At 47.1% G+C, this 27,967-nt stretch overlaps 1 protein-coding gene across 5 annotated transcripts in view; it reads left to right on the top strand.

Moving 5' to 3' along the window:
• Positions 1 to 2,223: 2,223 nt before the first annotated feature.
• The window catches only part of EVC (EvC ciliary complex subunit 1), a 101,238-nt gene continuing 75,494 nt past the window's right edge, over positions 2,224 to 27,967 (top strand). For 2 of the 5 annotated variants that reach the window (XM_033213717.1, XM_033213718.1), the window contains exons 1-5: positions 2,224 to 2,592; positions 7,235 to 7,360; positions 22,097 to 22,180; positions 24,250 to 24,482; positions 26,157 to 26,241. In XM_033213717.1, the coding sequence (XP_033069608.1) occupies positions 2,413 to 2,592; positions 7,235 to 7,360; positions 22,097 to 22,180; positions 24,250 to 24,482; positions 26,157 to 26,241 (708 nt within the window). In that variant the 5' untranslated portion in view covers positions 2,224 to 2,412. Of the gene's footprint in view, positions 2,593 to 3,135; positions 3,565 to 7,234; positions 7,361 to 22,096; positions 22,181 to 24,249; positions 24,483 to 26,156; positions 26,242 to 27,967 lie in introns of those variants that run through there. The other 3 variants (XM_033213715.1, XM_033213714.1, XM_033213716.1) reach the window with 2 other exon arrangements.

Here is a 27,967-nt window from a genome sequence, read left to right as displayed (position 1 = left end):
GACCATCCAAGGATAGGCCTTTCCTGAGCTAACATGGACAAGGCCATGGGGTTTGAGAAGCTGAGAACTTATAAGCCAAGTTCCCACACCAGGGGGTACGTGGCAGCTGTCAGGCATGAGACAAGGCCACAGGCTAATTGCCAAGCATGTGGCTGGACCATTGGTATTATTTGACAGTAATTTAAAGGTTAATTTAATAGTCATCTTTATCATAAAGTAAAATGCAAATAACCCTACATTTAAAAAATGTTCTTACTACTATTTTTTATAGAGTCAGGGTCTCACCGTGTTGCCAAGGCTGGTCTTAAACTCCTGGGCTCAGACAATCCTTCACTTCAGCCTCCCAAAGTGCTGGGATTACAAGCGTGAGCAACCACACCTGGCCCAAACACCACATTTTAAAAACTAAAGCCTAAGCATTCATGGAAATACCCAATGTAAAACAACAGCATCAAGTTATTGCCCTCATATGCGTCCCCAGGAACTTGGAGGTGCTTCTAAGGAAATATATAAGAAGCTCTACATAGTGGAGAGTTTGTCCTGAAGCCAGACAGACACAGGTGTAAATGGGACAATAATTCTGTCCCACTCCTTAATTGCAAGACCTTAAATGAGTCATCTCTCCTCTCTAGCTGTCAGTTTCTTCGTTTATAAAAAGGATGAAGAATTTGGGTAACAGTTCTCATCTTGCCACGAGGAAATGATGAAACAAATTAGAAACAAGCTGGACATCCAGGCTGAAAGGGCAAAGCCCCCCTCTGCTGAAATAGATCCACATGGTGTCCCCTAGCCTGGCCCACACTGGGAAGCTCCACAGGGTAGGAGTGTGTGTCTGTGTGTGCCCTTGTGTGCAAGTGTGTAGTCATGTACATGCATGTGTACTTTACCCAGGCACCCAGGACAAAAGCAAACATCTAGTAGCTACCCCATAAATGTTTGTGTTTGGATGAACACAAACATTGTGTAAGGGCACTTACCCCAGAGAGGCCGTGAGAGTGAGGGAAGCGGGTCTGTTTGGATGAACGGAGGCAGGATGGTGCACTTCCGGGTTTTTCATCATCATCAACTTTTCCCATGTGCGTGAAAATGCAGCTGACGCCCGGGAAGGTGCAGCTTAATCAGGCATGTGCCAGGTGATGTCAATCCGAAGAGACCACGATTTACCTGGTCGCACCTGCGGAGCACCCCTCCCCCCGACACACCCATGCTCTGCCTATTGCCCTTCCACTCATAGAAAAGCCGCTGCCGGCAGATGCTCAGTGTGGGCTTCCTCAGCCCCCACCTTTGTCAGGACTGTATTAGGAACTTTGCCTGAGGGCTCTACCGGGTGACTCTCCCGGCCTCTTTTGCCGGAGGCCAACAGACTTCACCCCCATACCTTTTTCCCTGGAGCTAGATGACCAAAGAATAAATTTGCAGTTTTGCTTTTAGCCTTGCCTACTCGCTGGTTCTTTTGTGCTCTCTCTGGTGGTCTTAGAAAAACAAATCAGTTTGTTTAAAGCAAACACAGAGTGATGAACTGGTCTAATTGTTTACCCCTCTACACAACTATGAGATATACACTACCCTGGACACTGCCTGGTTTGTGGCCGGCCTATCCCCCAGCTTGCAACACACAAACAGATTCTCCCCAAGTGCTGAGTAAATGAATTGATGGTGCAGTGTCCTGGACCTAGTGGGGACCGGGTGTAAGGGTCTTTCTACCCAGCGTCTCAGTGGGGACTGGGTGTAAGGGTCCCTCTACCCATCCTCCTAGTGGAGACTGAGGGTAACGGTCTCTCCACCTATTGTCTTGACCTTCCCTGGGAGAAAATAAGATTAAAACAGGAGACTTCGCGTGAGCAAGTTCAGAGGCGTGGAGGGCGGTGTGGCCCCGGGAAGGTTGATGGTTAGAGGTTAGAGGCAAGGGCAAGGGGTTGGACTTGCATTGGTCCCAGCGTTTTCATCAGGAGGATGGGCGGAGCACCCACAGCAGAGGGTTATGGAGAAAGTTAATGAGATCATTAAGCTAAATGCTTAGCATATTCTAAGCCTCAATAAAGTTAAAGGAGCCTTCCTCAGTGATCAGGGTCTCTCTTTCTCCCCAGGAACCCAGGAATCCCAGTGGAAACCGGCCCGCTCCGGAAGAGTCCGGGGCTGGGAGGCGCGCCTCTTGCTGGGCATGCTCAGTGCAGGGGCAGGGCTGAGGCCGGGGTGGCTGAAAGTTTTGAGCGGTGATCCAGGCTCCTCCCTCCGGCTCCGCGAAGCAGGGAAGAGGAGAGGAGTAGCAGTCGGGAGACTGCACAGGCCGGAAAGTCTGCGGGGCGCGCCGCGCCCCTGGCCCGCCCGGGCCCCGAGTCACGCGTCGCCGCCCTGGCGGGGACGGTGCAGCAAGCAGCGGGATGCGGCGGGGCGGCCGCCTGAGCGCCGCAGATGGCCGGCGGCGGGGCGGCCTGCAAGAGCGATGCGCGGCTGCTGCTGGGCCGGGACGCGCTGCGGCCGGCACCCGAGCTGCTGGCCCCCGCCGTGCTGCTGGGCGCCGCGCTCGGCCTCGGCCTGGGCCTCGGCCTCTGGCTCGGCTGCCGCTCGGGCCGCCGGAGCCCGCGACACCAGGTGGGTCGGCCGAGCAGACAGCGGTGGGGCGGGGCGCGGGGCGCGTAGCTTCTCGGTTCTGCGGACCTGGAGACCCGGCTCTGCGACTCCTTGAGCCTGGTTGGGGACTTCGCGCGCAACCGCTCAGGCGTCGGGTTCTCCTGCTCCAGGAGAACGGTGCCGGGGTGACTAGAGGGCATTGACCTGGGGTCCCCTGCGGTGCCTGTTACATCCCACTCCGTTGGGTGATCCTAGACAGCAGCCCATCCGCGCCACGCCTCGGTTTCCTTATCTGCAGCACCAACGGTTTGGACAGGATGCCGACCCAGCTCACCGTGGTGGACAGAAGGGCTGCTGGGACTCCCACGCCTGAATGCCTATTCCTGCTTCTGCCTTTTCCATCCTTCTGGTGTGGGTTACGTCTCCTGGCCTGAGTTCCAGCCGCCACATTGGCATTCATTTTTTCATTCATCAGTAAAAGTTTTTTCACAGTAAAAGTTTTCGGGCACCTTCTACAGCCAGTCACTGGCCTAGGGACCACATTCGTGAGCAGGAGAGACCCTGCCTTGCCTGCTTGAGGTTCACAGCCTCAAGGAGAACGACGATTGCAAGTTTACAAGTGAACTATCAGTTGTGACACCGCATGGGGAGTCTGCGATGGAGCACTGGCAATGCTAGTATTTATTGAGTGCTGTTTACCAGGCACTGAACTAGACCCTCTGCCTAAATTATCTCAATGAATCTCCACAGCAGTTTGAGTTGATTTCATGAATGTCTCTGCTTTGCAGATGAGGAAACTGAGGCACAGAGGAGTTAAGTAACTTGCTAAAGTGACAGACGTGTCCAACCCCAAAGCCACTGTGTTCTCTGCATGGATGAGGGTCGGGGTGGCTGCTTGAAGGAGACCAGTGGATGCTTCATATGCAAGTGGCCCTCATGGAATTGGCTGTGCATGGCAACACCTGGCCTATGGCAGGCATTCCATCAGTAGTGGTATGGCCACTATTTTAGATCCTTGCAGCTTCTGCCTCTTTTGGGGGAGGAGGGTAAAGTCTGTGAGATTAGAAACAAGATGGCTGGTCTTGACCTCCTGACCTCGTGATCCTCCCACTTCGGCCTCCGGAAGTGCTGCGATTACAGGCATGAGCCACTGCATCCGGCCTCCATTGTCTTAGAACTGTTGTAGAACCAAACTGGGTCCCACTCACCTGGCACAGTAAGACCTGATAGCTATACTGAGATTTTGCAGTGGTAAAAAGGAAGGTTTTTATTCACAGGGCACCAAGCCAGGAGGACTAGGCAGCTCATGCTCAAATCTTGACCTCCCCGATGACTTGCAGGTGAGGGTTTTTAAAGGTATAGGTAAATTTCAGGAAAGCAGAAGTTATAGGCAAAATTGTAAATCAGTACACGAAGGTTACAATTGGTTTTGGCCTAAAAGGGCGGGACACCTTGAAGTGGAGGCTTGCAGGTCAGAGGTAGATTCAAAGATTTTCTGGTATGCATTTTGTCAAGGAAGAGAAGCTTTGTTTTAAAATGTGGGTTCAGCAGAAAAGAACATTAGGTCAGGCTCCTGGGCATGACTTCCTCTGGGCCCCCCAGGAAGAACTTTCCAACAAAGAATGGTGCTTAGAGTTCAGATCTCAGATAAGGGGCAGCTGAGGACCTCAGCCTCCAAGTGGATCCATTTGATGGGGGTCCAGGTTTCTGAAAAACAACTCAGGACATATGTTAAGTGTTATCTTTAATTTCTGTAAGGAAACCAAACATCTCCTGACTCTAACTTTCTGGCTATTAAGTTACTATTACCTTCCTGCTTATCAAGTTGCTGATAATTTCCCTTGAAGAAAGTCAGGATTTTCCTTTATTTCCAGGCTTAGGGCAGGGGATTTGCAGGCCCCTAAAAGAGGGGGACTTTGCTTCATCTCATAATTTCCATGGTTGCTGTTGAGAAAACTGATTCTATTCTGATCCTTGATACTTTACGTGAAACCTCTTTTCCTTTTGTTCCTCTGTAGAATTTTAAAGAACCTTTACCTTTGCTCCTAATAAATAAAATTGCACCAGGATGGTTTTAGTGAAAGTCATTTGTCGTCCACGGTGCCAGGCATTTGGAACGTCCTTTTGATAGAGAATCATTTTCTTGATTTGTTTGATGATTCTTTTCCTTTTGTGTGTTCTCTTCTTCCAGAACCCTATCATTTTTTTAGGTTGAATTGGGCTTCCGATCTTAGTCTTTCTCTCTCACTTCCCATCTCTTTGTCTTTTTTTTTTTTTTTTTTTGTGAGACGGAGTCTCGCTCTGTCACCCAAACTGGAGTGCAGTGGCCAGATCTCAGCTCACTGCAAGCTCCGCCTCCCGGGTTTACGCCATTCTCCTGCCTCAGCCTCCCGAGTAGCTGGGACTACAGGCACCCGCCACCTTGCCCGGCTAGTTTTTTTGTATTTTTTAGTAGAGACGGGGTTTCACCATGTTAGCCAGGATGGTCTCGATCTCCTGACCTCGTGATCCACCCGTCTCGGCCTCCCAAAGTGCTGGGATTACAGGCTTGAGCCACCGCGCCCGCCCTCTTTGTCTTTTTTACGTTACCGTCAGAAAGACGTTTCTCAACTTTATACTTGTATTGAGTTTTTCGTATTTTCAATTTTCAAGAGTCTTTTCTTTGTTCTGAGAATGTTCTATCCTGTTCTTATTTTATGAATGGAATACCTTCTCTGATCTCTGATAATATTTTAGTTGTTTATTTAAGGTGTTTTTTTTTTTTTTTCTCCGCCTTGCGTAGTGTGTTTCCTGCTTGCTTTTTCCTTTTGTTTGTTTTGGATTTTATCTTTCGTATTAGAGTCTGTCCTCAAATGGCTGGTGACCCTCTGGACATTTTCAAGTGATGCTGGTGCTCCTTCTGTGGGATAGGTATTTTTTTCGTTGATGTCTTTACTGTAGGACTATCTGACTGGGTTCTTCTTTGCAGGACACTTGTACTGGCCAACCATGTTTGGTAAACAACCTCCCACATCTCCGGCCTCATGATCTATGCTAAGACTCACCCCAGACTGCTGCATCTACACAGGTTTCTCTCTATGCCCAACATGGGCCTGCCTCAAGGCCTTTGCACTTGCTGTTCTCTCTCTCTAGAATACTCCTCCCTCAGGTATCTCAATGACTGATGACCTCACTTCTTTTAAGTTCCTTCTCAAATGCCACTTTGTCCAAGAGACTTTGTCTCCCATCATCCTTCATTCCCCCACCCTCCACTGTTACTCTAGAACACAATTGTCCCTGAATTACTATGTATTTTTTCGTTTATTTGCATCTTTCTTCTCTCACTGAAAGCCACAAAAGCCGAGGCTGTGTATTTTGTTCATTACTCTGTTCCCAGTACTTAGAACAAGGCTTGACACAAAGCAGATGCTCAATAATAGTAGCTGATTAACGCAGTGACAAACTGGTGATATTTCTTTACTTCAAAGATTATATTCATGAGCAGCTAATGATTAAAGAAGAAGTTGAGAAATATCCAGGATAACAGAATTTTAAATATCGTCTATTCTCCTTATTTGTGGTAGTTACGTTCTATAAACTCACTGAGAACACAGCGTTAGTGAACACCGAACCATTGTTCCTAGGAGAGAAACAGGGTTAGGTTCCTACAAGCTTCTGGTCACAACATTCCCATTAACCAGTCAATACGTAGCATAGTTCTATGTATGTTTCAGTTTAAAGATATCTTATTTGATAGATATTTTTAATTTATTAACATTGGACTCACAGACATCAGCACTGTAACTCATACCTGAATGAAGCTTCTGTAACACACCCATTTCTCCAGAGGGCATGTCATCGTTTTCTTGTGTTTTGGGAGACTAGATAGCACTTCTGCACTGTGTTTGGTGATTATTTTAAACAGTAAAGTCACCAAGAAAAAGCACAGGAATGCAAAAACTGTGCTACTAGAGTATGAAAAGAATGTTTGTTTACAGCATGAGAGCAGAGACAAGAAGGCAGAGTGCTACCTTGTTCCATCTCAACTGAGCACATGCATGCCGGGCAACTCAGATTGTTCATCCTCTGTGTGTATCTGTGAATAACTGTAAAAGCACCATGAGCATTGGTTTGGGAGTTATAAATAAATTTTAACAAGTACAGGAATTGGCAAATACAGAATCCATAAATAATGAGCACTCATTGTAGTTCAGAATAGAAACTACTCTATAACTTAAGGTCACCTAACATATTTTCTTAAAAACTATTCAATGGAGTGATCAAAATCAACAGGAACATTAATATGCATGTGCCATTTCCCATGCTTAGTTGTTAAATCCAAGGAGCTCCCAGTCCACTAGGGGTCCCAACCTAGAAGAAAAATGGAACAAGCTTTGCTCTGCATCTTGGCTCAAGTCGTGAAGGTGCTCTGAAATGGGGGCATCCTGGAGGCCTTAGGGGGACTTCTCAGGAAGGTGACCTGTGCAGTCTTGAAGGACGTGTAGCAGACCCCACGTAGGGTGGGAGGCATTATACACAGAGGACCAAGCTTGAGAAGCACAGAGGCAAGCAGAAGTGGCCGCTGGACTGGGGGAGTTGACTGGCAAAAGTCTTGGTGGGAACTAGGCCAACTGACCTCAGTGTTGTTTCTATCCACCCTCAACTCCTGACCTTTGGGTTTTAGAAAGACGACACTCAAAATCTGCTCAAGAATTTGGAGTCTAATGCGCAGACCCCCTTGGAAACTGGCTCCCCATCGAGGAGGAGGAAGAGAGAAGTGCAGATGTCAAAGGACAAGGAAGCTGTTGATGTAAGCTTGGTGTTGGTGTTTGTTTGTGGAGGCACATGTGGGAGGTGGGGTGTCCCCCTGGCAGCCAGGTGTCATGTAGACAAGCCTCTGACAGATATAGTTTCCCAATGGGCTGCTTTTTTGAGGCATAATTTACATACAATCAAATGCGCAGACTTTACGTTTTACAGTTTGATGAGTTGTGAGAATTGCATATCCCTTAGAACCAATACCCCCACTGAGAGTGTTTTCATCACCCAGCAAGTCCTCTAGTGCCCTTTTCTGGTCACTCCCCACCCCTACACACTTCCAGAGGCACCCATGCGTGGGATTTCCATTGGTTGGTTCTGTGGTTCTAGAACTTTATGCAAATGGAATTGTGCTGTTCCGTGCCCGTATTTCCTCCGCAGAATGCCTTGAGATGTTTCCCTTTCATTGCGTATATCAATTATTCCCCCATTTTTATTGCTTAGTGGCAGTCAACTGGGTGGATGTGCCACGCTTTGTTGATTGCTCTCCATTTGGTGGGTGTTTCATTGGTGGACTGGGCTGTTTTTAGAATTTGGCTGTGATGAATAAGCCTACTATGAATGTTGGTGTATGCATTTGTTTATTTTCATTTCATTTTACTTCCTTTAATTAAATCTCTAGGAGTAGGAGTGCTGGGCCTCTGGAAGAGATGTTAAAAAAATTCTCTTTGTTCCTGCCTTCCTGAAACCCTTACTCTATCCACAGAACATCACTTTCTGGGTGAGCCCCGTGGGTGGAGAAGATGTGACATTTCTAGTCACCTCCTTGTCTCCTAGAAAGCACTGCAGGCTTCGTCTTCTGGAATAAGGGGAGAGATTGAACTAGCATTATTTTTTAGCATCCACCCATGCCAGGCAGTTTTACACCTTTCACCTGTGAGTGATGCCAACACTCACGTGAGTGATCTCGTGCCCTTCTCTCAGCAGCCACATGAGGCTGATCTGAGTTATATTCCCGTTTTCCAGATGAGGAAGCCAAGGCTCAGAGGTAGGCTACTCTCCTGAGTCCCGCAGCTGGAGAGTAGCCAAGCTGATATTTGTCCTTGGGTTTGCCAGGCCCCTGCTCGGGAGTGCTACGTCTGCACACCTGACTCCTAGCCTCTGCCCCTTTCCAACCTGTTCCATCCTGTTCCGCAGCCTCAGCTTACCACAGAAGAAAGTGGGCTGGGAATTTAAAAACGAATTTCCCCAAAGATCCAAAGTCAGTAGGGCTCAGCTTCTAATTACTCTGAACAATCAGCTTTTGCATCAGCCCTGCATCTCCCTCCCTGGCTAGCAGGATCCTATGGAGGGGGCACTGCCCTGCCCTTGGCCAACGTGGAGCAGGGGAGAGATGGGCAAGCCTCTGCTGCTTTCCCGGGACATGGCTTGCAGGAGATGAGTCTGGAACAAGCAGATCTTTAACTTTACCCTTGGTAATTATTAGCTTGATAATGGGTATCTGCTAGGTGTAACTGAATAGTGAACAGGTAAGACATTACTAGGCAGGAAAATATGAGTTAACTTTACAGCAGGGTAGAAAGACTTGAGAACCTGCAAACACTGATTGAGTCCCTATTTGGATGTGCCCTGTGCTGCCTCTGATACTGTCTTGCCTCTCCATGTGTGTCTGTATGTGTCCCAGCCCATCACTCACGTGTGTCTGTGGGCCTTTCTGTGTGTGTCTTTGTGGCAGTATGTGAGCTGCAGGTACACGGCATCTCCCTGTCTCTTGTGTCTGTCTTCCGCTCATCTCTCTCTCTACTGCTCTGCCCCATCCCACCCTCTCACACTACTAGAATCTGCTGACAGATGTGAAAACAGAGGTCCACCCAAAAACTTTACACAGATGTTCAAAGCAGCACTATTCACAATAGCCAAAATGTGGAAACCACCCAAATGGAAAAACTGGAAAAATAAAATGTGATATATGCAGACATTGGAAGGTTATTTGGCCATAAAATAAAATGAGGGGCCGATCCATGCTACAACCTGGATGAACCTGACAAACATGCTAAATGAAAGACGCCACTCACAAAAGACCACATGTTATAGGGTTCCATTCCTGTGAAATGTCTAGAACAGGGAGATTTATACAGACAAAAGTAGATTAGTGGTTTCCAGGGGCTGGGGCAGAGGAAGGGGAGGGATGGGGTGACAGCAAAAGAGGACTGGGTTTCTCTTTGATGCCATGAGAATGTTTTAAGTTGACTATAGACTGGTCATGGTGGCTCACGCCTGTAATCCCAGCACTCTGGGAGGCTGAGGCAGGCAGACACTTAAGGTCAGGAGTTCGAGACCAGCCTAGCCAACATGGTGAAACCCCATCTCTACTAAAAACACAAAAATCAGCTGGGCGTGGTGGTGTGTGCCTGTAGTCCTAGCTACTTGGGAGGCTGAGGCAGGAGAATTGCTTGAACCCAGGAGGCGGAGGTTGCTGTGAGCCAAGATTGTGCCACTGCACTCCAGCTTAAGTGACAGAGCGAGACTCTGTCTCAAAATAAATAAGTAAATAAAGTTGACTATAGTAATGGCTGCACATATCTGAAGATACTGAAAACTATGAAATATTATACTTCACATGAATGAACTGCAGGGTATGTGAATTAAATCTCAAAGCTGTTAAACAAACAACGCTGCTCACACATATGGTGTCCTTGAATGTGACGAAAACAGTGCTGGCTTTGGGACCTAGAATCCTGGAACCCAGTCCCAGCTCTGCCACATGTTTGCTGTGTGATGTTGGGCAGGAAGCATAACCTGTCTGAGCCTCAGGTTTCTCATTTAAAATGACAGCAGTGACGGTGCTCCCCCTGCTATCCCTGAGTCACCCAGGGCTCAGTTAATGCGTGTGAACGTTCCTGCCAAAGAATAGGTGCTCAATCAGTGTTTGCAGGGGGGGCCTAAGTCTTTCTACCCTGCTGTAAGGTTATTTTTTTCTGCCTGATAATGTCTTACTTGTTCACTATTCAGCTACACCTAGCAGATGCCTATTATCAAGCTAATAATTACCAAGGGTGAAGTGAAAGATCTGCTTGTTCCAGTGACCGGCTTGTCAGAATGCTCTTGCTTTCTGCAGACTGAGCTTGTCAAAATATGCGGTCAGGGCTGCTTTGGCCCAGTGGGTCGAGCTATAATTTTCTTGTCTTCCTGTGCACAGAAAACCAGGGCCTTATGGTTCCTGCCACGCCTTGGATGACCTCTGTTTAATGAACAACTCATCTCAGCCAAAAACAAACAGAAAATTCCAGAAGGCTCTGAGGCATGCTATTCCACAGCCTCCGTCTCTCCGTCCCATTCCTTTGCTGTGGAGGGAGGGAGAGTGGGTAGAGCCTTTATGGATGCATTTACGCATTCTCTGAAAAGAACCCCTTTATATTGGTGATGGAAATGGCTTTTCCTTTCCTGCAATTATACTTTAACCAATTTGCTGAATAATTGCATTGCTCTAACTGAGGAAGTTTTACCTTGTACATTTTGCTGCAACCAATTTTCTAAATAATTGTATTGCTTTGGCTGGGGAGACTCTTGGAATTTGGAGGACACCTGACCTTAATGAGGAGAGCTTTTTTTTTTTTTTTTTTTTTTTTTTTTTTTTTTGAGGCGGAGTCTCGCTCTGTTGCCCGGACTGGAGTGCAGTGGCCGGTTCTAAGCTCACTGCAAGCTCCGCCTCCCGGGTTTCCGCCATTCTCCTGCCTCAGCCTCCTGAGTAGCTGGGACTACAGGCGCCCGCCATCTCGCCCGGCTAGTTTTTGTATTTTTAGTAGAGACGGGGTTTCACCATGTTAGCCAGGAAGGTCTCTATCTCCTGACCTCGTGATCCGCCCGTCTCGGCCTCCCAAAGTGCTGGGATTACAGGCTTGAGCCACCGCGCCCGGCCGAGGAGAGCTTTTAAAAACTAAAGGCGGTGGCTCCTGTTCAGGTAGCAGAGCCTGCTCCTTCCCTGATTTTGGGTGTCACATGCTCCTACATCCTTGCATCCGCTGGCAAAGACCATGAACATCCTTGGGCTGGCCCTGCAGGGGTTGCAGTCTGCAAGTAGACAGATAAGGTGGAGCCTTCCTGCCAGCCAGGATGTGTTTCTGATGCCCCTTTCCCGACTCCTCCATCCCCAGGTGCTGCGCCTACAGGTCTCAGGTGGGCCCTGCACCAACATCCTTTCCTTCTTTTTGTTTTTTTTTGAGACGAAATCTCACTCTGTTGCCCAGGCTGGAGTACAGTGATGCGATCTCAGCTCCCTGCAACCTCCGCCTCTCGGATTCAAGCGATTCTCCTGCCTCAGCCTCCGGAGTACCTGGGATTACAGGCACCTGCCACCACACCCAGCCAATTTTTGTATTTTTAGTAGAGACGGGGTTTTACCGTGTTGGTCAGGCTGGTCTTGAACTCCTGATCTCATGATCTGCCTGCCTTGGCCTCCCAAAGTGCTGGGATTACAGGTGTGAGCCACTGCGCCCAGCCCTTTCCTTTTCATAATTAGGTTTTTGTTTTGTATTCCCCTCTTGAAGGTAAACTCCCGGGAAGCAGGGATTTTGCTTTTCTCTCATGGTCACCCTTTTCTTTGTCCTTTCTTTTCTTTCTTTCCCTGTTTGTAGGAAGTTTAAAAATGCACAGGGCCCTTCTGTTTTTGTGTCTTTCCGTGGAGCAAATGTGTCTCCCCTGGATAGTCAGCCAGGGCTGCTGTCCTGGGTGTGACCTGTGAGGTCACAGGGACCACGCTCAGATAGGCCCCCTCTTGGCTGGTGGACTCTGCTGTCACTGTCTTGAAATTCTTAATCATTATTACATAAGAATCCTCATTTTCATTCTGCAGTGGACCTTGAAAATTAGTCCTGAGTTCAGCCTTTTCCATCTTCTTCCCATTCCTTGTTCGCTGACAAAACTTCAAGCAGAAAGTGGGCCAGAATGCAGGGGATTGAGAACAGGCCAGGCTGTGTACCCTCAGGTCAGAGGGAGGCCAGGAAGGGTTTTAAGAGGTGCATCGATGGAAATTCATGCTTAAAAAGATCATTCAGGCCGGGAGCGGTGGCTCACGACTATGATCCGAGCACTTTGGGAGGCCGAGGCCGGCGGATCACGAGGTCAGGAGATTGAAACCATCCTGGCTAACATGGTGAAACTCTGTCTGTACTAAAATACAAAAAATTAGCCAGGCGTGGTGGCGGGCACCTGTAGTCCCAGCTACTTGGAAGGCTGAGGCAGGAGAATGGCGTAAACCTGGGAGGCGGAGGTTGCAGTGAGCCCAGATCATGCCACTGCACTGCAGCCTGGGCGACAGAGCCTCAAAAAAAAAAAAAAAAGATCATTTGATTCCCACGTGGAGAATGAATTGGAAGGTGTTAACCTCTGATCCTCAGTTCGCAGTACCATAAGGTGGGCGTGATAATAATAGTCCCCACCTTCCCAAGCTGACTGATGTGTGATAATTAAATGGGCAAACATGCATAAGGTGGTTGGACACGGTAGACCCTCAATACATGGATGAGGAGCTGGTTAGGAAGTGATTGCAGATCTTCAGGGTAAATATGCTGGAGGCATAGGCCAGGGCCATGGATTACAGAGAGATTTAGGAGGTTAAGTTGATGGGATTGATTGGTGGTCAGTTGGATGTGGGGACCTGGGATGTGGAAGTGTACGGTGCCTCAGTATCTGATGTAGGTTCCTGAACACGGTGAAGCTAAGCCCAGAGACCTTCTCTACGAACCCCCACTTCCTTTTAAACTTCATGGCACTTACTTTTGCTCTTATTCGCATCATGTTGACAGAGCCAGCTTGGCATCAGCTAAAGAGGGCGGACCTGGGGCCAGCAAAGCTGAATTCAGATCCCTGTTCTAGCGATGATTAGCTGTGTGGCCTTGGGCATGTGGCTTCACCTCTCTGTGACTCATTTTCTCTGTCTGGAAATGGAGACAGTGACCTCTGTGGCAGGGTCCTTGGAAGCTTAGGGAGGTAGCGTATGTTGGTGGTCTTCCCTGTTAGTTTTTTTTTTTTTACTTCTTAAAACCTTTCCTTCAACTTTTATTTTAAGTTCTGGGGTACGTGTGCAGGATGTGCATGTTTGTTACATAGGTAAATGTGTGCCATGGTGGTTTGCTGCACAGATCATCCCATCACCTAGGTGTTAAGCCCAGCATGCACTAGCTATTCTCCCTGATCGTCTCCCTCTCCTCACCCCCTCACAGGCTCCAGTGTGGGTTGTTCCCCTGACCCAGTGTGTCTATGTGTTCTCACTGTCCAGCTTCTACTTATAAGTGAGAACGTGTGGTGTTTGGTTTTCTGTTCCTGTGTTAGTTTGCTGAGGATAATGGCTTCCAGCTCCATCTATGCCCCTGCAAAGGACATGATCTTGTTCCTTTTCACGACTGCATAGTATTCCATAGTGTATATATACCACATTTTCTTTACCCAGTCTATCATGGATGGGCTTTTGGGTTGATTCCATGTCTTTGCTATTGTGAATAGTGCTGCAATGAACATACGTGTGCATGTATCTTTATCGTAGAATAATTTCTATTATTTTGGGTAGATACCTGGTAATGGGATTGCTGGGACAAATGGCATTTCTGCTTCTAGGTCTTGGAGGAATCGCCATACTGTCTTCCACAATGGTTGAACTAATTTACACTCCCACCAACAGTGTAAAAGTTTTCCTTTTTTCCGCAGCCTCACCATCATCTATTGTTTCTTGACTTTTTAATAATCGCCATTCTGACTGGCATGAGATGGTATCTCATTGTAGTTTGGATTTATATTTCTCTAATGATCAGCCATGTTGAGCTTTTTTTCATGTTTGTTGGCCGCATGAATGTTTTCTTTTGAGAAGTGTCTGTTCATGTTCTTTGCCCACTTTGTAATGGGGTTGTTTTATTCTTGTGAATTTGTTTAAGTTCCTTGTAGCCTCTGGATATCAGACCCCTGTCAGATGGATAGATTGCAAAAATGTTCTCCACTTCTGTAGATTGTCTTTCACTCTGATGATAGTTTCTTTTGCTGTGCAAAAGCTCTTTAATTCGATCGCATTTGTCAGTTTTTGCTTTTGTTGTGATTGCTTTTGGTGCTTTTGTCGTGAAATCTTTGCCTGTGGCTGTGTCCTGAATGATATCGCCTAGATTTTTTTGTAGGGTTTTTATAGTTGTGGGTTTTACATTTAAGTCTTTGATCCATCTTGATTTAATTTTGTATAAGGTAGAATGAAGGGTCTTCCCCCATTCTTGTCACCCAAGTCTTTTTGTGAGTTGTAAGGTATAGAGAAATGACAAGAACAGGAACCCCTGGTGTGGAGTGGCCCTCTGGTGTTGCTCACAGGGCATCACGGTGCAGCTCTTCCTGGAGATATATCTGGGTCACAGTTCTGGCTCAGTGGAGGCTGTGTCAACACCCCAAATTAGGAGCAAGTGATCAATCCTTCTGTGTTTCCCACAATAGGGTGTCTTATTCCAAGGTGAACTTTGTGATTGAAAATCGGTCACTGGTGATGGAGCTCACTCTTCAAGACGTGGTTGAGAAGCACTGGAATTGACGCAGATGCAGTTTTCTTCCATCGGTGTGTTCAGAATTGCCCAGTAGAGATTTCTCACAGTCTGCAGTGCCAGACTCCAGGCTTGCCTGTCTGCTTATCTTCATTCACTATCTGGTTGTTTCCAAAGCATTGATTCAGCACTGACTTTACAAAGTGCAGAGCTGGGATGGGGATGACCCAACAGGAGAGAGATGCAGAGGATGTGGGGATATAGGGCAGGCCATGGATAAGTCCATCCAGCTTCTTATTAATGAGTCAGGAGAGGTGATTCCTGAGCAGGATTTGACAGTGGTTTTTGTGCAACTATGCATAGCAGCCCACTGATGAGTTTCTTCTCTATTCTAGCGACTGAGCAGGGTGCTTCGTGTATGTGGTCCTCAAGGGCAAATACTCTACTGGTTTACTATCTGGGAAGACTGAGGTTCAGAGAAGTTAGAAGACTTGCCCAACTACTTCCTTTTGTTTAAGGGTCTAATCCGAACTCTTGTGTGAATATGACTGCATGTGCTTATACTAACCCTGGCAATGCTAAAATTATTTTGTGTGTTTGCTTTTTCTAATTCCTTAGGAGACTCTCTTGTTAATTATTCTCAAGTTATTCAAATTTTTTTTTATTATTATACTTTAAGTTCTAGGGTACATGTGCATAACGTGCAGGTTTGTTACATATGTATACTTGTGCCATGTTGGTGTGCTGTACCCATCAACTCGTCAGCACCCATCAATTCATCATTTATATCATGTATAACTCCCAATGCAATCCCTCCCCCCTCCCCCCTCCCCATGACAGGCCCCAGTGTGTGACGTTCCCCTTCCTGAGTCCAAGTGATCTCATTGTTCAGTTCCCACCTATGAGTGAGAACATGCGGTGTTTGGTTTTCTCTTCTTGTGATAGTTTGCTAAGAATGATGGTTTCCAGCTGCATCCATGTCCCTACAAAGGACGCAAACTCATCCTTTTTATGGCTGCATAGTATTCCATGGTGTATATGTGCCACATTTTCTTAATCCAGTCTGTCACAGATGGACATTTGGGTTGATTCCAAGTCTTTGCTATTGTGAATAGTGCCGCAATAAACATACGTGTGCATGTGTCTTTGTAGTAGAATAATTTATAATCCTTTGGGTATATACCCAGTAGTGGGATGGCTGGGTCATATGGTACATCTAATCTAGATCCTTGAGGAATTGCCATACTGTTTTCCATAATGGTTGAACTAGTTTACAATCCCACAAACAGTGTAAAAGTGTTCCTATTTCTCCACATCCTCTCCAACACCTGTTGTTTCCTGACTTCTTAATGATTGCCATTCTAACTGGTGTGAGATGGTATCTCATTGTGGTTTTGATTTGCATTTCTCTGATGGCGAGTGATGATGAGCATTTTTTCATGTGTCTGTTGGCTGTATGAATGTCTTTTGAGAAATGTCTGTTCATATCCTTTGCCCACTTTTTGATGGGGTTGTTTGTTTTTTTCTTGTATATTTGTTTGAGTTCTTTGTAAATTCTGGATATTAGCCCTTTGTCAGATGAGTAGATTGCAAAAATTTTCTCCCATTCTGTAGGTTGCCTGTTCACTCTGGTGGTAGTTTCTTTTGCTGTGCAGAAGCTCTTTAGTTTAATTAGATCCCATTTGTCAATTTTGGCTTTTGCTGCCGTTGCTTTTGGTGTTTTAGACATGAAGTCCTTGCCCATGCCTATGTCCTGAATGGTACTACCTAGATTTTCTTCTAGGGTTTTTATGGTATTAGATCTAACATTTAAGTCTCTAATCCATCTTGAATTAATCTTCGTATAAGGAGTAAGGAAAGGATCCAGTTTCAGCTTCCTACTTATGGCTAGCCAATTTTCCCAGCACCATTTATTGAATAGGGAATCCTTTCCCCATTTCTTGTTTCTCTCAGGTTTGTCAAAGATCAGATGGCTGTAGATGTGTGGTACTATTTCTGAGGACTCTGTTCTGTTCCATTGGTCTATATCTCTGTTTTGGTACCAGTACCATGCTGTTTTGGTTACTGTAGTCCTGTAGTATAGTTTGAAGTCAGGTAGTGTGACGCCTCCAGCTTTGTCCTTTTGACTTAGGATTGTCTTGGCAATGCGGGCTCTTTTTTGGTTCCATATGAACTTGAAAGCAGTTTTTTCCAATTCTGTGAAGAAAGTCATTGGTAGCTTGATGGGGATGGCATTGAATCTATAAATCACCTTGGGCAGTATGGCCATTTTCACGATATTGTTTCTTCCTCTCCATGAGCATGGTATGTTCTTCCATTTGTTTGTGTCCTCTTTTATTTCACTGAGCAGTGGTTTGTAGTTCTCCTTGAAGAGGTCCTTGACATCCCTTGTAAGTTGGATTCCTAGGTATTTTATTCTCTTTGAAGCAATTGTGAATGGGAGTTCATTCCTGATTTGGCTCTCTGCTTGTCTGTTACTGGTGTATGAGAATGCTTGTGATTTTTGCACATTAATTTTGTATCCTGAGACTTTGCTGAAGTTGCTAATCAGCTTAAGGAGATTTTGGGCTGAGACGATGGGGTTTTCTAAATATACAATCATGTCATCTGCAAACAGGGATAATTTGACTTCTTCTTTTCCTAACTGAATACCCTTGATTTCTTTCTCTTGCCTGATTGCCCTGGCCAGAACTTCCAAGACTATGTTGAATAGGAGTGGTGAGAGAGGGCATCCCTGTCTTGTGCCAGTTTTCAAAGGGAATTTTTCCAGTTTTTGCCCATTCAGTATGATATTGGCTGTGGGTTTGTCATAAATAGCTCTTATTATTTTGAGGTACGTTCCATCAATACCGAATTTATTGAGCATTTTTAGCATGAAGGGCTGTTGAATTTTGTCAAAAGCCTTTTCTGCATCTATTGAGATAATCATGTGGTTCTTGTCTTTGGTTCTGTTCATATGCTAGATTACGTTTGTTGATTTGCCAATGTTGAACCAGCCTTGCATCCCAGGGATGAAGCCCACTTGATCATGGTGGATAAGCTTTTTGATGTGCTGCTGAAGCTGGTTTGCCATTTTTTTATTGAGGATTTTGGCATCGATGTTCATCAGGGATATTGGTCTAAAATTCTCTTTTTTTGTTGTGTCTCTGCCAGGCTTTGGTATCAGGATGATGTTGGCCTCAAAATGAGTTAGGGAGGATTCCCCTTTTCTGTTGATTGGAATAGTTTCAGAAGGAATGGTACCAGCTCCTCCTTGTACCTCTGGTAGAATTCAGCTGTGAATCCATCTGGTCCTGGACTTTTTTTGGTGGTTAGGCTATTAATTTTTGCCTCAATTTCAGAGCCTGCTATTGGTCTATTCAGGGATTCCATTTCTTCCTGGTTTAGTCTTGGGAGAGTGTAAGTGTCCAGGAAATTATCCATTTCTTCTAGATTTTCTAGTTGATTTGCGTAGAGGTGTTTATAGTATTCTCTGATGGCAATTTGTATTTCTGTGGGGTCGGTGGTGATATCCCCTTATCATTTTTTATTGCGTCTATTTGGTTCCTCTCTTTCTTTATTAGTCTTGCTAGCGGTCTGTCAATTTTGTTGATCTTTTCAAAAAACCAACTCCTGGATTCATTGATTTTTGGAGGTTTTTTGTGTCTCTGTCTCCTTCATTTCTGCTCTGATCTTAGTTATTTCTTGCCTTCTGCTAGCTTTTGAATGTGTTTGCTCTGCCTCTCTATTCTTTTAATTGTAATGTACAGTGTCAATTTGAGATCTTTCCTGCTTTCTCTTGTGGGCATTTAGTGCTATAAATTTCCCTCTACACACTGCTTTAAATGTGTCCCAGAGATTCTGGTATGTTGTATCTTTGTTCTCGTTGGTTTCAAAGAACATCTTTATTTCTGCCTTCATTTCGTTATGTACCCAGTAGTCATTCAGGAGCAGGTTGTTCAGGTTGCATGTAGTTGAGCGGTTTGATTGAGTTCTTAGTCCTGAGTTCTAGTTTGATTGCACTGTGGTCTGAGAGACAGTTTGTTATAATTTCTGTTCTTGTACATTTGCTGAGGAGTGCTTTACTTCCAATGATGTGGTCAATTTTGAATAAGTGCGATGTGGTGCTGAGAAGAATGTATATTCTGTTGATTTGGGGTGGAGAGTTCTATAGATGTCTATTAGGTCCGCTTGGTGTGCAGAGATGAGTTCAATTCCTGGATATCCTTGTTAACTTTCTGTCTTGTTGATCTGTGTAATGTTGACAGTGAAGTGTTGAAGTCTCCCATTATTATTGTATGGGAGTCTAAGTCTCTTTGTAAGTCTCTAAGGACTTGCTTTATGAATCTGGGTGCTCCTGTATTGGGTGCATATATATTTAGGAGAGTTAGCTCTTCCTGTTGAATTGATCCCTTTACCATTATGTAATGGCCTTCTTTGTCTCTTTTGATCTTTGATGGTTTAAAGTCTGTTTTATCAGAGACTAGGATTGCATCCCCTGCTTTTTTTTGTTCTCCATTTGCTTGGTAGATGTTCCTCCATCCCTTTATTTTGAGCCTATGTATGTCTCTGCATGTGAGATGGGTCTCCTGAATACAGCAGACTGATGGGTCTTGACTCTTTATCCAGTTGCCAGTCTGTGTCTTTTAATTGGAGCATTTAGTCCATTTACATTTAAGGTTAATATTGTTATGTGTGAACTTGATCCTGCCATTATGATATTAACTGGTTATTTTGCTCGTTAGTTGATGCAGTTTCTTCCTAGCCTCGATGGTCTTTACATTTTGGCATGTTTTTGCAATGGCTGGTACCGGTTGTTCCTTTCCATGTCTAGGTCTTCCTTCAGGGTCTCTTGTAAGGCAGGCCTGGTGGTGACAAAATCTCTAAGCATTTGCTTATCTGTAAAGGATTTTATTTCTCCTTCACTGATGAAACTTAGTTTGGCTGGATATGAAATCCTGGGTTTAAAATTCTTTTCTTTAAGAACGTTGAATATTGGCCCCCACTCTCTTCTGGCTTGTAGAGTTTCTGCCGAGAGATCTGCTGTTAGTCTGATGGGCTTCCCTTTGTGGGTAACCCGACCTTTCTCTCTGGCTGCCCTAAGATTTTTTCCTTCATTTCAACTTTGGTGAATCTGGCAATTATGTGTCTTGGAGTTGCTCTTCTGGAGGAGTATCTTTGTGGCGTTCTCTGTATTTCCTGAATTTGAATGTTGGCCTGCCCTACTAGGTTGGGGAAGTTCTCCTGGATGATATCCTGAAGAGTGTTTTCCAACTTGGTTCCATTTTCCCCCTTACTTTCAGGCACCCCAATCAGATGTAGATTTGGTCTTTTTACGTAGTCCCATACTTCTTGCAGGCTTTGTTCATTCCTTTTTCTTCTTTTTTCTTTTGGTTTCTCTTCTCGCTTCATTTCATTCATTTGATCCTCAATCGCTGATACTCTTTCTTCCAGTTGATCGAGTCGGTTACTGAAGCTTGTGCATTTGCCACGTATTTCTCGTGTCATGGTTTTCATCTCTGTCATTTCGTTTATGACCTTCTCTGCATTAATGAGTCTAGCTGTCAATTCTTCCACTCTTTTTTCAAGATTTTTAGTTTCTTTGTGCTGGGTACGTAATTCCTCCTTTAGCTCTGAGAAGTTTGATGGACTGAAGCCTTCTTCTCTCATCTCGTCAAAGTCATTCTCTGACTAGCTTTGATCCGTTGCTGGTGATGGGCTGCGCTCCTTTGCAGGGGGAGATGCGCTCTTATTTTTTGAATTTCCAGCTTTTCTGCCCTGCTTTTTCCCCATCTTTGTGGTTTTATCTGCCTCTGGTCTTTGATGATGGTGACGTACTGATGGGGTTTTGGTATAGGTGTCCTTCCTGTTTGATAGTTTTCCTTCTGACAGTCAGGACCCTCAGCTGTAGGTCTGTTGGAGATTGCTTGAGGTCCACTCCAGGCCCTGTTTGCCTGGGTATCAGCAGCAGAGGTTGCAGAAGATAGAATATTGCTGAACAGCGAGTGTACCTGTCTGATTCTTACTTTGGAAGCTTCCTCTCAGGGGTTTACTCCACCCTGTGAGGTGTGGGGTGTCAGACTGCCCCTAGTGGGGGATGTCTCCCGGTTAGGCTACTCAGGGGTCAAAGACCCACTTGAGCAGGCAGTCTGTCCGTTCTCAGATCTCAACCTCCGTGTTGGGAGATCCACTGCTCTCTTCAAAGCTATCAGACAGAGATGTTTGCGTCTGCAGAGGTTCTGCTGCCTTTTTGTTGTTGTTGTTGTTGTTGTTTTAGCTGTGCCCTGTCCCCAGAGGTGGAGTCTACAGAGACAGGCAGGTTTCCTTGAGCTGCTGTGAGCTCCACCCAGTTCGAGCTTCCCAGCGGCTTTGTTTACCTACTTAAGCCTCAGCAATGGCGGGCGCCCCTCCCCCAGCCTTGCTGCTGCCTTGTGGTTAGATCGCCGCAGACTGCTGTGTTAGCAATGAGGGAGGCTCCGTGGGCGTGGGACCCTCCCGGCCAGGTGTGGGATATATTCTCCTGGTGTGCCGGTTTGCTTAAAGCGCAATATTGGGGTGGGAGTTACCCGATTTTCCAGGTGTTGTGTGTCTCAGTTCCCCTGGCTAGGAAAAGGGATTCCCTTCCCCCTTGCGCTTCCAGGTGAGGCGATGCCTCGCCCTGCTTCAGCTCACGCTGGTCGGGCTGCAGCAGCTGACCAGCACCGATTGTCCGGCACTCCCTAGTGAGATGACCCCAGTACCTCAGTTGAAAATGCAGAAATCACCGGTCTTCTGTGTCGCTCGCGCTGGGAGTTGGAGACTGGAGCTGTTCCTATTTGGCCATCTTGCTCCGCCCCCTCAAATCTTTATTTCTTCCAAAGCTGAAGAATTGTAATTAAATGAACATTGTGCCATTCTCTTTTGATAGCATTTGTCTGTTCATCCATCTGTCCATATACCCATCTATTTTTTTATCCACCCATCTATCTCTCTACCTTTTCATTCACTGATCCATCTGTCTGTCCATCCTTCCATCCAACTACCCATCTATTCTTCTGTCTACCTATCCATCCATCCACCCCTCTATCCATCTGCCCACCCACCCATTCATTCACCCATCTATCCATCTATCCATCCGTTCGTCCACTCATCCATTCATTTTCCTTCTGGCAAAGAAGAGCTAACATGAATCTAAATATACCTATCATCGTCCCTTTCTGAGGCTGCTATTACAAATGGGATGTGGCATTTTGGAAAAACTTGACAACTTACCCTTCATTTTACAGAAAGTTTCCCACACCGTTTGTGTCTTTCCCTCCCAGGAATGTGAGTCGCCTTCCAACAGCAATATCACAGCATTCGCCCTGAAGGCCAAAGTCATCTACCCCATCAATCAGAAGTTCCGGGTGAGAGTCCTGAGCTCCATTATAGAAAGCCAGTTACTTCCGTCATGTGCCAGAGATTGGGAGGAAAGTGGGGGCATTAACTGTGCGATGTTTGGTCCTGTTTGAGGGTTTTATGGCAAGTTGTTGTAATAGGGAGAGTTTTGAGGCTTTGTAATGGAGCAAAACTTAGGGTTAATCTGTCTTACAGCAGTGTTATCAGGGGCAGGACATGCCCATGGTAAACATGGTAAGGAAGTTTCATGGTTCCTCGTATCCCCAGGGACACGAGGTGACAGCACAGTAGGACAGCTCCCTCTGCCTTTTTAGCACTAATACAAACACTGATACCGACTCAGTTCTGAGCACTAATCCTCATTCACAGAGCTCTGGACTAATGCCAGCAACTGGCACTTACTGAACACTTACGTGCACAGGGCCAGTGTCGTGCTAAGTATTTGTCATGCATTAGGCAGTTCAACTTGGTGTTATGCCTATCAGGTAAATAATATTATCTCCACTTTACACATAAGGAAACTGAGGCCCAGAGTGGCTAGTGACCTGAGGTCATGTGACAGGAAGTGGCAGAGCCTGAGTCAGACCCCAACACCTAGCTATGGTTACACCTTCCATGGCGTTTCCAGGAGCCCTCAGCCTGGGAGGTGCTTTGTGCAAAAAAGTTTCCTAGTGAAATAAGTTTGGGAAAATGTGGCTTGCCTTCTTGGTGGTCAGGATGACGAGTTCTGGAGTCACAGCGACTCAGTCCTAACCCCATCTCAGCCGTTCACCGTGTGGTGCTTCCTGACTTCTCCTGCCTCAGTCTCTTTATCTGTGAAATGGGGATGTTGGTGCTCCTGCCTTGCCCAGTTGTTTTGTGTGTTACACAGGATAACATACATAAGAGCTCAGAACAGCACACAACATCTAAGCACTCAGAACATGTTAGGATCTTTCAATCATTATTTGCTTTTGAAGACAGCCAAAGCCTGTTGAAGGTTCTGAGAATTCCTGCACCAAAGGAATATGTTACCTTATTTAACACAGGCTTTCCTGAACTAATTTTTCCATGGAACCTTTGTGGTGAGCAGTAACTGGCTCATGGAACTGTTCCCTGGAACCCACATTGGGGACCATGTCCTTCAAGTGGTTGAAGGGTGGGACGAGTGGGTGGATAAAGGGCATTTCTCCATCCTCTGGGTAGGCCCTGCATGGGCCCTGGGGATCACGCCATGGTCAGGAGAGCATCAGCCCCACCCTGGAGGCCCTCACTGCGTGGGTGGATCAGAATACACTGAGAATGCAGAACACTACGTGATGAAACAGGCAAGAGGCAGACGCCCAGGGACCTGTGCAGCCAGTATGGCGTCTGAAATCCATACCTGGAGGGAGGGACACTTCCATCCAGCAAACAACAAATGGGGGGTGTTTCAGGCAGGGAGACCAAAGTCTGGAAAGGCCCAGAATTATGAAGTGACCAGGAGCGTCTAAGCCAGAGCCACTTCAGTGTGGCTTGGGCCGCCAGAGGTGGAGGCTGACATTTGCTGGGCCCTGTAGCTGTGCCAGGCCCCAGGCTGTGACCTCCTGTGGGCCTGGTGTGCATGGTGCTCCAGCTTCTTGATTAGGAGCATGGAGCCCGTTGGTGGGCAGGGGGCAGGAGGGTGACTCCTGCTCTGCAGGCGAAGGACAGGTGGTTGGCAGGATTCATGGAGGGAGCAGGCCAGGGGGTCGGACAGCAGTGAGAGAACTGGGTCAGGGCAAGCGCTGGCTGTGGAGGAGGTCAGAGTTGGCAGCTGGGAGGAGGGTGCAGCTAGGTGTCCGGGGCACAGATCCGGGTTGGCAGTTTAGGGGAAGGAGCCTGGTGCAGAGGGGCTGGCCTCATGAGGACAAGTGAACTGTGATTCGGGCCTTTGGGATGTGGATGTGGCAGAACCTGGGATGGAAGCTCTGTGGTATCTGCTGGCACCCTGGCCAGTCTCCTCCAGCCAGGCCTTCCTGTGAGCGGCTAGCATGAGTCACTGGTAGAATTATGAATACTAGATCAAATCCCCGAGGCATCACATGGAATGAGTGTGACTTTCCTACTGCCACCCCAGCCTCTGGCCGATGGCTCCTCCAACCCGTCTCTGCATGAGAACTTAAAGCAGGCTGTTTTGCCGCACCAGCCGGTAGAGGCCTCCCCTTCCAGCAGCCTGGGGAGCCTGAGCCAGGGTGAGAAGGACGACTGCAGCTCCTCATCCAGCGTCCACTCGGCCACCAGCGATGACAGGTTTCTCAGCCGCACCTTCCTCCGGGTGAACGCCTTCCCCGAGGTGCTGGCTTATGAGAGGTAAGGAGGGGGGGCGATAGAGGATGAGGCTTCCGGTCCTCTTGGAGTGGGCCGGGGCTCACTCCAAGAGGAGGAAACAGAGGCCTGGAGAGGTTCAGTGACTCTGCCAGGGACACACAGTGACCCAGCGTCACTGTCGGAGCCCCAGATGCATTTGTGCTGTGTTGCCCAACACTGGGGTTATGGAGTCAGGCCTGATCCCTGGGGAGAGACGACAAGGAGGCCTCATTTAATCACTGGCGTGCCCTTAGCTGCTGGTGAAGTTGATTACGTGGGCAGAGTGCTAATCACTTTACAGGGATTAATGATCTCATGAGGATTTTGCCCAGTGAGGGGGAGCCTGGGGCAGGTTCAGCAATCAATAAGTATTAATCAGTGAACGAATGAATTTCTCTTAATACTCCTGTGAAGTTCATACTGTCATTTCCCCCAGTTCACAAAGAATAAAGGGAAACGCAGAGAGGCTGCGTGACTTGCTGGTCACACAGCGGTTAGTGACGGAGCCAGGTTTGATCCAGCCCAGAACAGGGCTCTGCACATGGTAGGGGCTTAAGAAACTCAGGCTGGCAAGTTCATACACCAGGCCTCAGGCCTCTCTCTGCTCCACAATTCCGTGAATCCGAGGGGTGGGATGAGCCAGGGCACAGCCTCTGCTCAGGGCTGCTGCAAAAAGACTGGGCTCAGCGCCTTGAGCCTGAAGGTGGCCCAGGCAGAAGGGACGTCATTAAAGAGGGGCCTTCTTGGATTGGCCAGGCCTGGCTTAGAATGGCTTTCTTTCAGCATTTGAACTTAGAGGATTTGAAATGGTTTGGGTGGGAGAGTCATCGTTTAAAATGCATTTGCCTAAAGGGAAAAAAGGTCAAAGACTTTTACACTCTGCCGTGTATCTGCCCCTGCTGACCCTCTGATGGTCACTTGATTTCTCTGAGTCTCTCTTCCCTGAGTCAGTTTCTGCATCTGTAAAATGGGCATGAGAATGTCTCCGCTAAGGCACTGAGGAAAGATGACATGTGATGATAGACATGAAAATGCTTGAGGTTGGGCACCATGGCTCACACCTGTAATCCCAACATTTGGGAGGCCAAGGTGGGTGGATTGCTTGAGCTCGGGAGTTCAAGACCAGCCTAGGCAACATAGTGAGACCCCCTCTCTCAAATAAAATACAAAAATCAATGGGGTATGGTGGCACATGCCTGTAGTCCTGGCTACTCGGGAGGCTGACGAGGGAGGATTGCTTGAGCCCAGGAGGTGGAGGCTGCAGTGAGCTGTGATTGTACCGCTGCACTCCAACCTGGGAGACAGAGCAAAACCCTGTTTCTGGGTTTTGTAGATAAGTAAAGATAAGTAACTAAATTTTTTTTAAGAAAATACTCAAAGGAGGAAATGTCATTTTTATTTCTCTCCCTTCCCTCTCTCCTTTGGTTTTCTCTTGGAAGTCCCAGGCAGCTATGTCTCTGACACCAGCTGTTCTCTTCTGGCCGTTAGTGGGTTTCAAACAGCTCATTAGATCCCTTCTTATAAACCTGGAGTAAGTGTAAGGACCTCAGCATGCTGCAGAATGAGAGTCTGAGGCAGAGTGTGCTGTGGCTTGTACTGATTAGGGACATGCCAATATCCTTACTCATCATTTCTGATACCCTGAAAGTCTTTTCCGATTCTCATTTTATTTTGCAGCGTAGACATCAACCTATGTATCTACAGCCTTCACTTAAAAGACCTGTTGCATTTGGACACAGCACTGAGGCAGGAAAAGCACATGGTAGGTGGAGATGTTCGCATTCCCTCCTTTTCGTGGGGACAGGAGCTAGGGCACAGGGCTTCTGGGTGCAGTGAGTCCCAGATACCCTTGAGAGGCAGACATCAGTGGAAACGGAGCTGCCACGAGGTAGGGAAGGCAGCGCTGTCAGGCATCCAGACACACAATGGAAAAGCACTTCATGCCTGTTGGTGGAGCATGGCCTTGACTTTAACCAGAGCTGTAGGGGCTTCAGCAGAAAGATGCGTGCCTCCTCCCGGGGTACACCTCCTGCTGCAGATAGAGATAAGAGATATTTAAAAGAGAATAATATTTTTAAAGGAATGATAATAATGATAAGAATATTTATGAACATGAATTTTCTTGAGTCTTGCTATGTGCTAGGTCCCAGGAGTATTACACTTAAACCTCAGCACAACCCAGAGGGGCAGGTGTCATTATCATGTCCACTCTGCAGGTGAGAAAACTGTGGCACAGGGTGGATGACTTCCCCAAAGTTATAAAGCTGCAGGGGTGGCGCTGAGATGAGAAGTTCAGTACCTTTTTATGGGGCCACGTGTTCTCTTGACTGAATGAACAAGAACTCAGAACTGTGGATGTGGGGAAAACAACATTAGTCTCTGCCAGGTGCACCTGGCCTCTTATTGCATCAACTATAGACCTGAGCTGTGGGAAACCAGAGAGACGAGTCCCATTGTAGCTGCAGAACCCCGGTGGGTTTATTCAGGCATCAAGACCACAGCAGTTAAAAGTAAGTGTTATTTCTCCATAAGGCACATTCTCTGAATTACTGATTGAGGGATGAGACCCTACAGAGAGAAGGCAGGTGAGACAAAGGGGAGAGCTAGGAACGGAGGTGGACAGACACACAGATATGTCTACAGGGCACGCTTACAAACTGGAGAAGGGCAAGAACGTCACATTGGAGGCCAGGTGTGGTGGCTCACGACTGTAATCTCAGGCTTTGGGAGGCTGAGGTGGGAGGATTGCTTAAGCCCAGGAATTTGAGACCAGCCTGGGCAACATGGCAAAACCCTGTCTCTACCAAAAACACAAACAAACAAACACTTAACCTGCTTCAGTGGTGCATGCCTGTAGTCCCAACTACTCAGGAGGCTGAGGTGAGAGGAATACTTGAGTCCAGGAGATGGAGGCTGCAGTGAACTGTGATCACACCACTGCACTCTGACCTGGGTGACACAGCGAGATCCTGTCTCAAAAAACAAAAACAGAACAAGAATAGCACACTGGGGATGTGCCTGAAAGAAACCTGGGCTCTGTGTGAGCGGGACTGACTGGCCTCATAAACGGGTGCCAAAGTTTGAAACCGTAAATATGCTAGAATTCAAGAAATAGAGCATGGCCCTTCATCCCCTCTACCCCCAGCCCCATGGAGGTCCCTGGATGGGGGCCACCAGGCAGCCTGTGTCTGCAGCCTGCCTCAGTGAGCTACACCCGGCCCTGGCTGTTTTCTCCAAGGCTCCATGCTCCCTGGGAGGACCAGTTGTTTCTGGGCTCAGAGCCTGTCCAGTTGGCGAGCAGAGTAGTCCTGGCCAGCCTCACCCCACAGCCAGCGAGTGCCCACAGGGAGCACCCTGCAGTCCTGGAGGGAACGTTCACCATCACTCACCATCCGGCACAGGGGCACGGCCTCTGCACACTGACAGGCACGATGTCAGACACCAGCGGCGGCCTCTGCCTTTGTCGAGCCCACTCTCTGGGGCAGTGG

The sequence above is a fragment of the Trachypithecus francoisi genome, unplaced genomic scaffold, assembly GCF_009764315.1.
Source record: "Trachypithecus francoisi isolate TF-2019V2 unplaced genomic scaffold, Tfra_2.0 Lachesis_group1, whole genome shotgun sequence".
Taxonomy (NCBI): Eukaryota; Metazoa; Chordata; class Mammalia; order Primates; family Cercopithecidae; genus Trachypithecus; species Trachypithecus francoisi.
Note: the sequence above shows the minus strand (reverse complement) of the source record. Positions and strands in the feature narration are given on the sequence as shown.